General features: G+C 33.5%; 1 protein-coding gene across 2 annotated transcripts in view; it reads left to right on the plus strand.

Annotated features, from left to right (window-relative positions):
• Positions 1–11,979, plus strand: part of LOC138165729 (E3 SUMO-protein ligase RanBP2-like) — a 77,155-nt gene extending 65,176 nt beyond the window's left edge. For both annotated transcript variants that reach the window (XM_069094014.1, XM_069094015.1), the window contains exons 21-29: positions 568–735; positions 1,394–1,486; positions 2,572–2,762; positions 3,296–3,503; positions 5,694–5,795; positions 6,357–6,502; positions 8,790–9,063; positions 9,172–9,506; positions 10,720–11,979. In XM_069094014.1, coding sequence (XP_068950115.1) covers positions 568–735; positions 1,394–1,486; positions 2,572–2,762; positions 3,296–3,503; positions 5,694–5,795; positions 6,357–6,502; positions 8,790–9,063; positions 9,172–9,506; positions 10,720–11,025 — 1,823 coding nt within the window. In that variant the 3' untranslated portion in view covers positions 11,026–11,979. The remainder of the gene's footprint in view (positions 1–567; positions 736–1,393; positions 1,487–2,571; positions 2,763–3,295; positions 3,504–5,693; positions 5,796–6,356; positions 6,503–8,789; positions 9,064–9,171; positions 9,507–10,719) is intronic.
• The last annotated feature ends 467 nt before the right edge of the window (positions 11,980–12,446 follow it).

Raw genomic sequence — 12,446 nt, forward strand, 5'->3', positions numbered from 1 at the left:
TGTGTGTGTGTGTGTGTGTGTGTGTGTGTGTGTGTGTGTGTGTGTGTTTGTTTAAAGCCTTAGTCTGGCATATAAGGAATGTCCAAACTAATATCACATAACATTTTGGGGGGATTTCTGAGATTTCCCTGTAGGTGAAAATCAAGTTTGACTTTTTATTTAGACCATATTATCTAATTTTATATTATGTTCTCTTAACTTAAGATATTTCATCAGTTGCATGTGCATGGCTCTTTTACTAGTTATTATTAGCATGTTAAAGGTTCTTTTCTAAGAAATTTACATTTTACAAAGTTTTAGGAATTGGATTATAATGTTATGTGTTATTTTGTCTAAATAAAAATAATGCTTTAAAACTACAGAAGATCTTGTGTTTAATGAAGGTAGCAGTGTGTATCATAAAGAATATTAAAAAAAATCAAATGATTGCTTCATGAGTTTTTTGCGTTAAAATGTAATGGTTTTTTGTATACCTTATAGAAATTATTCTGTAGTTCTGATTTTAGGCTCGAGTAGTGATATATTATTTAAAATTTAGGCTTTGTAATTTTGCTTTATTTCTTATAGCTGGGATAAAGAAGGAAACAGAAGAACTTTCCACAGATGATGTGCTCGTTGTTTATGAACTAACTCCTACTCCTGAACAAAAAGCTCTTGCTGTCAATCTTAAACTTCCTCCAACTTTTTTCTGCTATAAGAATAGACCAGATTATGTTAGTGAGGAAGAAGATGATGGTAAGGCCCCATCTCATCTCACCCTCTTACCTTCTAGTATTGTAGAAGTATAATAAACATTTAGGTATTAATATGAATATTTAAGATGTCTCACTACAGTGTTCCAGGGTTTATATAAGATTTTCCAAAAGTCTTAGTTCAGTTTTAAACTAATTAAGATATTGAAGCTTAAAACTGCACCAAGACTTTTGGGAAATCCTATATTTAACTTGTTTTGTAGAATTAGAACAATCTTAAGAATCATAGAATTTTGGAGTTGTAAGTAATCTTAGAGTCAGTCTAGCATATGTTAAAGTATGAATCCTTTCTATAACATGTACAAGTATGTTTGTGGCTACTAGGATTTTATATGTGGAAACTCCTTTCAGTGATGAAGGTTACAACCTATGACAGGAAGTTGCTTGATGCTAATGTTAAATGATTTCATCATATTCATGCAGCTAGTAAATGTCAAAAGTAGGACTTGAATAGTCTTTTTAACCCTCAAGTCTAGCATTAGATCTGTTAGGTCACATTAGCCCACTGGCTTCTATTTATATTGCTTGAATTCAGTGTTTTTTCACCTACCATCATCACATATTCACCTTCCATCATCACATATTGCCATCCATATTTCCAATATTTAATTACATTTGATGCTACCAATCATATTTTTAAGATGAAGATTTTGAATCAGCTGTCAAGAAACTTAATGGAAATTTATATCCAGATGACCCAGATGAATGTAAAGGACCTCAAGAATTTGTAACAGGTAAACTAATGCAGAATACTGGTTATATTACTTAAACATCCTGTAGATTGATAAATCTCATAGTCTTTATTTAGCATCAAACAAAAAAGTACATATGAACTTCCATGGAGATTTACTCCAAACTATACAAATTGTTCTGATAAGTAAGTGAATTTTAATGAAATTGACTATGAATGATAAATAGAAATTATATTTACCCTTTGTCTATCATTATAAACAAGATGTATGTGGCTAGGAGAAGGGGAAAAAAATCTGGCTATGAATGATAAATAGAAAGTACAATTACCCTGTTTCTAACATTATAAATAAGATGTATGTAACTAGGAGAAGGGGAAAAAAACCTGCCATTATACTGGAGGGAAAATATTCTATGGAATTAGATAATTATATTATTATACTGGGGATTACAGGAAACTACTGATTTTTATGGATTCTGGGATTTATACTCAGTTTTTTGTTTACTTTTCTTTTGCATCATTTTTTCCAATTCATGATCTTTCCCTCAAACTTTAAAAATTTTTCTGAACTTAAGAATCCCTTACCCCTAAATTCATTTTCCCCATGGTTTTTCTTCCTCTTTATTTTGACATTTCTGTTGTGTAATGGAACTGGACTATATTCTTCCAGTAGGTATTGGTCTAACATATTAATCACCTTAGGCAAAACTTACTTTAAGTTAGAATTTATCAGTAATTCCGCAGCAAGTTTACTTATTAGGTATAGATAAAACAGTCTGCTGAATTTAAAATAAATATACACTTTTATTGCAATAAGTTGAAAAGAGAACAATTGTAACCTCCCTCTTTTACTATTTATCACAGGATGAAAGGAGAGAAATTTTTTAGAATAAGTGGAAAAAGATTATTTTGATAGGGTAGACGGGCAAGGAGGGGAATGGAAAATGTAGGGAGAAGGAAAATAGTGGGAAGGAGAGGAAAGATTTCATTTTACTTTAGTAAGTGACTATCCCTATAGGGACATTTTAAAATCATTCCAGTCTCTGGGGTTGGTTCATAGAGTATATTTTAAGCCGCCTCGTCTCTGTTAATGAATTTATGTTGCTTTTGTTACATTTATTCTTGCAGGAGAAGTTCCAGACCATGATAAAGAATGTGTGATTGTCTGGGAAAAGAAGCCAACCTCTGAAGAAAAAGCGAAAGCAGAAACTCTAAAGCTCCCTCCTACTTTTTTTTGTGGTGTTTGCAGTGATACTGATGAGGACAGTAGTCATCCAGAGGACTTTAACTCAGAGGTTCGAAAAGTCCAGGAAGCAGAAGTAAGGATGTCTTTATTATTTATTTATTTGTTTTGTATAATTGATACCTGCTACATTTAGCATTAAGGAAAATGAACTGACTTTTACCTAATGTCTCATTTTACACAGATAACCTAAATTATCCTCAATATATGGATCCTTTCATTTTCCTCCTTATTGATTTTTCCCCCTTTCTGCCATATTTTTGTTTTTTTCTTTTTCTGTTTCCTTTCTTTGTGTTTTCTTTCTTTTTCTTGTTGAATATGCTTTAGGAGGGACCAGCAACACCCCATAAGCTTTCTTAAACCTACTTGCTGGGTGCCGGGTCTTAGTTCTTAAATAAATTGGCATTTTTATTCTAAAGAAGGTATTGACTGAAACAAAAGTAGATTCTTTTAAGAATTTTTAATCTAGGGCAGAATTGAAAAGAGTAGGAAATGGTACTAGAAATGTTAGTCTCTTAGTTGAGCTTGGCTAGCCAAACGTTTCATAGTTTTATTTGAAGTTAAACATTTTTATTGTGAATTAATTTGTGTGTTTTATTTTGTTTTTAGAAATCGCATGATGATGATGAAGTTACAAGTTCAACTGATACAGCATATACTAGTGGGACTAAAGTTCCTACTTCATTCATATGTAAATCTGAAGAACCTGACTCTACTACTGAATCTGCTGACAAAGCACACAGTTCATCTGGGGCTAATGACAAACCTGTAGACTTATCTAATAAAAAAGAAAATGAGGCAGATTCCACAAGCCAAGGTAAAAATTCTGCTTTACCTGTGGATAGATACGTTTTTAGGAAAATGTTTACTGAGTGACTATCCGTTATATTGGTGTATTTTAGAAGAGTTCTATTTTTTCCTGATAATTTATAAAATTGTCCTAACATGTAAATTGTGTAATGACTTAAAGTAACAGTAACCAGAAAGATGATTTACTAAATTTAGTACTGAGCTTATTTTGGTGACTTTATTAAGATGATTACAAAAGAATAATCTTTTGAGGCAAGATGGTATAGTTAACAGGGGTGAGGAACCTTTGGCCTTGAGGCCACACGTGGCCCTCTAGATCCTCAAGTGCAGCCCTTTAACTGAATTCAAACTTCACAGAGCAATTCCCCTTAATAAAATAAAAATCCTCACCCCTGCTAGTAGAAAGAGTACCAGTTCTGAAGTCAGAGAAGTCCTGAGTTCAGATCCCACTTTTATTGTTCGCTATCTCTGACTGTGGGTAAGTCACCTAACCTTGGGTGGTTTCTTCATCTGTAAAATGAGGTTAAACCAGATGACCAAGGACCCTTTCAGTTCTAAATCTGTGATCCTATGATCTGTCCTTTGAGATTACCTAATTTGAATTGCAAAGTGACTGCAATGTCCATGTAGTCTTAACTTACAGCTGAACAAGAATCTTCTTTGCACCATATATGGCAAGTTTTATGTGAAGACCTTCAGTTAGGGAGAACACTCGCCTTTGGCAGCCCATATTCTGTTTTAGATCTTTCTAGTTAAGGAAGTTTTTCTGAACTAGTTCTGCCTCTCTGGAGTTTCTTCCATTGCCTTCAGTTCTATCTTCTGAGGCTGTTTAACATATGACAGCCCTTCTTCAAATACTTGAAGACAGAATAACTCTCCCTACATCTTTTCTTCATTTCATCTTTTGATATCACAGCTGCATTTCCTTTAACTGTCTACAATTGTTACCTCTTATTTCCTCCTGCTCCTCAGCTTCTTGCAGTTTGACTCCCAGCCTCAACACTCAAATAAATAGCTCTTTAAAAAGTTGCTAATCATCTGTTAATTGCTAAATTCAGTGGACTCAGTCCTTCTTGACATTTCTGTAGTATTTGACAGTCCCTATGCTTTCTTTCTTGATAACATATCTCTTTCTTGATACCTCTTCCAGTCTAGCTGTTTGTTTCTCAGTTTCTTTACCTGGATCATCATCATTCGTCTTTCACTTTCCGAATGTGTTTGATTCCTAAGGCCCTCTTCTCTCTTGGTAATTTCATCAACTCTAATGAATTGAAAGATTATCTTTATGCAGTTGATTCTCACATATAAATGTCTAGTCCTAATTTTTCATGACTTCCAATCCCACATCATCAGCTGCCTATCAGACATTTTCAACCAACTCTTCTATAGGTATTTTAAACTTAATCTATCCAAAAAACTCATTACATCTTTTTCACTTCTCCAGACTTCCTTGTGTCTGTTGAGGGTATTTACTATCTTGGTCACTCAGGTTCTCAAACTTGACTTTATTCCTAATCCTTCCCTTTCCTAATCCTTCCCTTTCATTCAGTTGAAATATCTTGATAATTTTACCTCTACAGCATCTCTTGAATCCTTTTATTTCTCTTGTTTCAGATGACTACTACCCTAGTTTAGGCCTTTATCACCTAGACTATTTCATTAACATTCTAAATGGATTTCTTTCATCCAATTTCTCCCCTCACTAATTCATCCCTCACACAACTGATAAAAGTTGTCAAGTCACTTCCTTGCTAAGGAATCTTTAGTTTTATTCAAGACCTTCATATCTGGTACCATTCGACTTTTTCATGTTTACTTTACATTAATTTTCTTCATTCACTCTTATTTTCCATTCAAACCAACCTACTTGTTCTTTAAATTGGCATTCTCTCCACCCTCAAGCAGAGGAGGTGGGGATGGAGGGGAAGAGAGAGAGAGGGAAACAAAAGTGAAACCATGCCTTTATGGCTTCTGTAGAGTATTTGCAAGAGTGCTATATGCAAGTAGTAGTTACCTAATTATTTTTGATAACTTTTGATTTCCATAAGAAAGTATGATATTATTGTTCAACTGATACTGTATAGCTCTTAGAAATTGGAAATTGATGGACTCTTCCATTTACCTGTCTTGAATAAAGTAGTTATAACAAATCTTCTATGAAAGATATTCATTCTTTTTTATTTTATTTTTGATTTAGAAGTAGAAACAACAGTGTTATTTGGATTTGGTACTAATACGGGATTGTCATTTGCGGATTTGGCTTCTGGTAATTCTGGGGATTTTGCTTTTGGTTCAAAAGGTAAGGTAACATTAGATTCAAGGCAACTAATTTCATATATTGACTGTGTTTCAGATTTGCTGTTGTTTAAAGAGCCTCAGAAATGTAATGATCATAAAATGTTACACTGAACTATAGTATTTTAAATTAGTGGCTAGTTTCTCTCTGGTTATAGTTTTATTGATCTGGCCTCTGTCTTTGTTTTGGGGAGAGATGACATGATTGCAGATGTATTGCTTAAGTATCAGCATTGTTTTTCTAGTAGTAAAGTAAGGGTTATATGATGTTAGGCAGTGTCCCCATCTCTTATCCTAGGGAATTGAAGGATATGGGTTCAACAATATTTTATCTAGGCCCTAGTCTCCATTTATAAATCTTTAATTCATAATTGTTTTCAGTATTAAGAATTTTAAATACAAGTCCTCTCGTAAATGTTTATAAGGAATAAGTAGCATATGTTAGACATTAGATACCTTATGATAAAAGTTTTAATTTCTATATAGATGTCATTTGGCAAAGAATTCAGAATTTATGACCTACAGTAATGAATATCTAAATATCTTTAAAAATTTATTTCTTAAGATAAAAATTTCCAATGGGCAAATACTGGAGCAGCTGTGTTTGGGAAGCATGCAGTCACTAAAGGTGGAGAAGATGAAGAAGGTAGTGATGAAGAAGTTGTACATAATGAAGATATACATTTTGAGCCAATTGTCTCTTTACCAGAGGTATTAACTAAAGTTATTGATTAACAAGATGTCAATAAGATATGATGACACTTTTTTTATAGTGCTTTAAATTTTTCACAGCTGTTATGTCATTTGATCCTCATATGTTGAGGTAGGCAATACAAATATTATAGCCATTTGACTCAGCAACATGAAGCAGTATTAATGATTAGTGATATTAAGTGACTTGTCCTTATGTTTGTTGATCTTGATACATATATAATATTATATAAATAAATGTCCTATGGCATTTATTTAAGTTTTTTTTAATGCTTGTTGATTTTGAGCATTCAAAAAAAACCACCTTTTATGCTGTTTATCTCATGTGACATTTTAATATTTTTGAACAAAGACCTTATCCCAAGCTTATGCTCATAAAATATCATCCATTATACAGGCGATTTTTCAGAGTATTTGTCCTTTGGTTTTGAAGGATCTAGGATAGGGAAGGAATAACGTTTTAATTAGCTTCATCAGTGTGAAGTGTTTAGCTATCAACACATTCTAAATACAAAAGTTCCTAAAAATTATTGATTTCTAAATGAAAGGCTGTTAAATTCTTCAAGACTCTCTCCCAACAAAACATATTATGTGTGTTTAATAATAGGCTAAAAATTAGAAATAAGGGTTTTTTCATTTTTCCTCCTTTTCCTTTTCTTTCCTCTTTAACTTCACTTCTTTTTCTTTCTTTTTTTTTTTCCCACTTCATAGCATACATAGAGAAAGATGTCCGTTTCTATCAAAGCATTGCTGCCCATGTGCTTATTAGGACTTTATCCTTTCTCAACTATATAGTCTTATTAGCTGCACAGCCTTTAGTATTTTGTCACTATTAGCTTCCTAATATAAAAGTCTCTTACACTCTTCTCTTTCCTCAAATCTGTAAATCTGTAAACCTCCATCACAAAAATACCTATATACAGCTTGTAGAGGGGAGGAAAATATGATCTCTATCAAGTAGTTGGTCCTGATATGGAAAAGGCTGAAACTTTGTTTTCAGACCTAGGAGCAATGGATAGAAATTAGATGTAGGTAGATTTCAATATAAAGAGAAAAAGCTTCCTACCACTTCCAAGTTCTTCTGAAGTAGAATAGTCTATAGCAGGAGATAGTGGGTCTCCCCTTTGGGCTTCAGCGTAACTGGGGTGACCCTTTTTGACCCTGTCAGGGTTGTTGCAAATAAAGTTGCTCTCTATCATCTTTGAGAGTTTTTCCAAACCTGTGATTTGATTTGATTCTGTGATTCCCTATGTGACAGAGCCAGAATTTGAACTCAGACTATTGCTTTACTGTAGTATTCTTTTCTATTTTCCTAGCAGGTATAAATATCTCAAAAGAAATCTGACTAATATAATTGCTTATTTGCTGAAAATTGATTCATGTCTTTTCAGAATTTAAAACTTTGGAGGAATTAATTTTGTATTTATTTGATTCAGCAAAAATTATTGCAAATAAGAATCTTATGAGTTTTCTCAGAAATATTTTTGTTTGTGATTAAAGAAGTCCAAATGATCAGATGTTTACTTTATCATAGATATTGCTTAATAGATGTTATATGTAAAATGGAATGTCTAGGATAGTGCTGAGAAGGACTGATTATTTTCTGAGTGAAGTCCTAGGTCACAATTTATTGTATTGAGATTACAATTATTCCCTTACTCGCAAGACAGCTATTTGATAATTTTAAAACTCAAGAAAATGTATAAAGTTTCCATTCTCTATGCCATAAGAAAATGTTACTTGGTCAACAAATTGGGAGTTTGGTTAACTTCACCTATTAGTTAGTTTTTTCTACATCAAGAATAGAAACATTTTGAAAGTGCTTTTATACCTAAAGTAGCAATGCATATAGATTTTTGAGACGGAAAACATTTAATTTCTAAGAGAAAAAGATAAACAAAAGGCAGGAAGAGAATCTGTACTTCCTGTCAGTGGCCTAGCCAAATGTAGTATACTGCTAACACTAAAAGGTATTACTGAAATACTGTTTTGGTAAATACCATTACCCCGAAAAATGACACATACAGACAGAGCTTAAAATAAATCTTAACCAATGGTCACTTGGAATTTGTAGTATTTAACCACTTGATTTGTAGTAGTAATAATTGAGACTGAGATCAACAAGTATAGTAGGACATGATGGCTACTGGTCATATGATGTCTTACACATTATTAACCATGAAGCTGTAGCCTTCTCTGGGAGGTAGTACATGTTGCACTGATGATGAGATTGTTGTTCAGACAATCTGAAGAACATGTCAGTAGTGTTTCTATTTGTCTATTTTAGGTGGAAGTGAAATCTGGAGAAGAAGATGAAGAAATTTTGTTTAAAGAAAGAGCCAAACTTTACAGGTGGGACAGAGACGCTCTTCAGTGGAAAGAGCGGGGAGTTGGAGAGATAAAGATCCTTTTCCATACGATGAAAAACTATTATCGAATCCTTATGAGAAGAGACCAAGTCTTTAAAGTTTGTGCAAATCATGTTATTACCAAAGCAATGGAATTAAAATCCTTAAACGTTTCAAATAATGCTTTAGTTTGGACTGCTACAGACTATGCAGGTGAGTTTTAGTAGCCTTAGTACTTATTTGATTGAGTTCAAGTGTATATATAACATAGAAACTTTTCATGAGATTCAGTGTCATTAAAAGTCTTTTTTTGGCTTATAGATGGAGAAGCAAAAGTTGAACAGCTTGCAGTCAGATTTAAAACTAAAGAAATGTCTGATTCTTTTAAGAAGAGATTTGAAGAATGTCAGGATAATTTATCAAAACTGCAGAAGGGACAAGTATCACTTATAGCAGAGTTGTCACAGGAGACAAATCCCGTCGTATTTTTCGAAATATTTGCTGATGATGAACATCTGGGACGTATTACTATGGAACTGTTCTCAAACATTGTGCCTCAAACTGCTGAGAACTTCAGGGCTCTGTGCACAGGAGAAAGGGGCTTTGGTTACAAGAACTCAATTTTTCACCGTGTAATTCCAGATTTTGTTTGCCATGTAAGTATGAGCCAAGACTCAAAACTAATTTATTTTATTGGTAGAAATTGTCCACAAAAACTTTCTCCCACAATTGAGAGAAGTAACATTATTCCATTGTCCAAGTTTGAATTCCTTTTCTAGCAGTTTGCCAATTGATTTTTCCCAAATACATTTCTTAAATAATGAATTGTTTCTCAAATTTGCCTTTGGTTCACCAAATCTTTTGTAGACATTTGGTTGGAAATCTGGTGTATCCTTATTCTATTAATCTATTAGGTTTTAAGTCTGAGGTTGCAAGATCATCCTTCTCAGCCTTTCTATTGATTATGCTTCTTGACCATCTTGCCCACATCTTTGTATGTAAATTTCGTTGTGATTTTGCCTTATCCTATAAAGAAGTCCTTACTATTAAATGTATGTTAATTTGGGCCTGTTGTCATTTTTACTATATGAGTCAGAGACATTCTTCTCTTTTTACTACTGCTGTTTCACCCCCAGTTCCAGGCCCTTGTTATTTAATATAACTTGAGCTGTTGCAATAACATGCTAGCTGATCTTCCTTCCTCTAGTCTCCTCCTGTATACTATCTGTCTTGTACCTTGTTGTCAGAAGACTTTCCTAAAACATGGTTTTCTTCATGTCATTAGGAAAGGCAGTTGGGCACAGTGTGAGTACTAGATAGGGAATCTGAGGAGCTCAGTTATAATTCTGGGAAACTTAGGCCAGACTTCTGGGCATCATTTTGTTGATCTGTAAAATGAAGGGGATGACATAAAGGTTCACGTTATCTGTAAACCTATGCTCTTTTAATCCTTTCTGTCCTTGGCTTTCCCTTATGGTACAGTGGAAGGGGCAGTGATACTGAAGTCAGAGCACCTGGGCCCAAATTCTAGCTATGACACTACCTGTGTGACATTCCCTTAACATCCTTTCTCCTTAGTTTCCTTGTCTCTAAAAATGAAGGGTTTGATTAGATAGCCTCTGCGATTCCTTTTGTGGAAAACTTCTTTGAAGTTTCTTTTTAAAATGAGCTCTACGTTTAAAATAATTAAGGTTTTAATTCCTATTTATGGGTTAATATAATATTGAGTCTTGTCCTTGTTCAAAAATGGATTTTTCTAGTTTTCTAATGAATTTAATATACTTTTTTATTATTGAGGGAATTAACTTTAAGTTTTAGATTTGGTTGAGATCAACTTGTTCATAATTTATAATTGTAATCTCTTTTTAGGGAGGAGATATCACCAAAAATGATGGGACAGGAGGACGGTCCGTTTATGGGAACACATTTGAAGATGAAAACTTTACAGTGAAACATACTACTCCTGGTTTATTGTCAATGGCTAATCGTGGCCCGCACACCAATAATTCTCAATTTTTTATCCTTCTGCAGAAAGCAGAACATTTGGACTTTAAGCATGTAGTATTTGGATTTGTTAAAGACGGCATGGATACTGTGAAAAAGATTGAATCATTTGGTTCTCCTAAAGGTTTGGTGAGCAAAAAAATTATGATCACAGAGTGTGGACAAATATAAAATCACTGCTTTTTCATAGCAAACTTTTATCTTTGTAAACAGTTAAATTGAGGCTTAGCTGTTCTAAACAATATGGTGATTATTATGTTCAGCTTTTGAAAATGGACATTTCCAATGTATAAATGTAAAATTGCAGCTTATAGCTGTTGTCATTTTTTTAATGTGTTAAAATTGACATTGCATGGTGTGAAATAAAAGTTTAAACACTGGTCTATTTCAGGTGTACTTGTGTTTATGTACTCCTGACAGAGATTTGTATTAAAAATTAACATGAAATAAGTATTGTTAAAGCAATAGCCCTTCTTAGGTTGTTGAAGGAATATGACATATGAAGTTTGATTCTGTTAAATTGATTTTAAGATATTTTACTTCCTGCATCGATGTATCTGACCTTTTAAATAAAGGGACCACAACTTGGATCTTTTTTAGATTTTAAATATACTTGCTATCGTATCTTACCTACTGTTGTGCCTTTTTTTGAGGGGGACACAAAAAGTACATGGAGACCCATTTATAATTGGGTGGAGCTATGAAGAGAGCAGTGGCTTACCCAAAGTGCTCTTCTGAGGTCCCAAGATCTTCACCTCCATGTGTAGTCTTGAGTCAGTTTTTAATGGAATGCCTACCCTCTTCCAGTCATTTGTAGCTTTCTGTGTTATTACAAAAGGCAGGATTTTATTTTCTTATATTTTAAATAGATCATTTGGCTAGTTCCTTAGTGTTTTGGAAATGTTGGGCTTTACTTTCCTGTCATAAGTCTCTACTACCTCAGAATCTATAACCTGGTTCTTTCAGCAGAACTTGGATTTTTTTTTCCTTGCAGTTGAGATGTATTGCACATTTAAAAAAATAGCTTTGTATCATATTCATTGCTTCTGATTGCTTAATATTGTGTTTCTTCACTATCTGTTGTTGATTAATTTTGTAAAATAAAAGTAGCATCCACCACAACAATCTTTAGAATTCTTGTTTAACTAGATGTTCCTTTATCCATTCTAGCACCAAGTCAAAAGCAGGGAGGGAAGTTGAAGGATGAGAAAACCAGTTGACCGTGGAATTTTGAGATGGTAAACAACATTCTCTCTCCCTCCCCCCACCCCAAAACTCAGATGCAAATTGAAAATGTATGGAAATAGTATAGATATGTATAGTAAATAAAACAGAAAGTGTGTCTCAGGAGATTGAGGTGATTCTATATCTCCCTAAGATATGGGAGACTATCATCCCTCTGTGTCCTTGTTATGAAAATTGATATATTTATGAGGCGTGTGTACCAATGTTCAGTATATACCACCTGCCCTTTTTTTTTTTTTAATGAGTGTCCCAGGTTAGTTAACCAGCTCAGTTTTCACTGTAAAGAAGTGAATTCTAAAGAAATGGAAAAAGTCTCACTTCCTGGGGAGTTTAAAATTTCTGGGGAT

This window comes from Petaurus breviceps, unplaced genomic scaffold (assembly GCF_028583685.1).
Source record: "Petaurus breviceps papuanus isolate PSGF00001 unplaced genomic scaffold, PetGlider_PUasm1.0 214, whole genome shotgun sequence".
In the NCBI taxonomy this organism is placed as follows: Eukaryota; Metazoa; Chordata; class Mammalia; order Diprotodontia; family Petauridae; genus Petaurus; species Petaurus breviceps.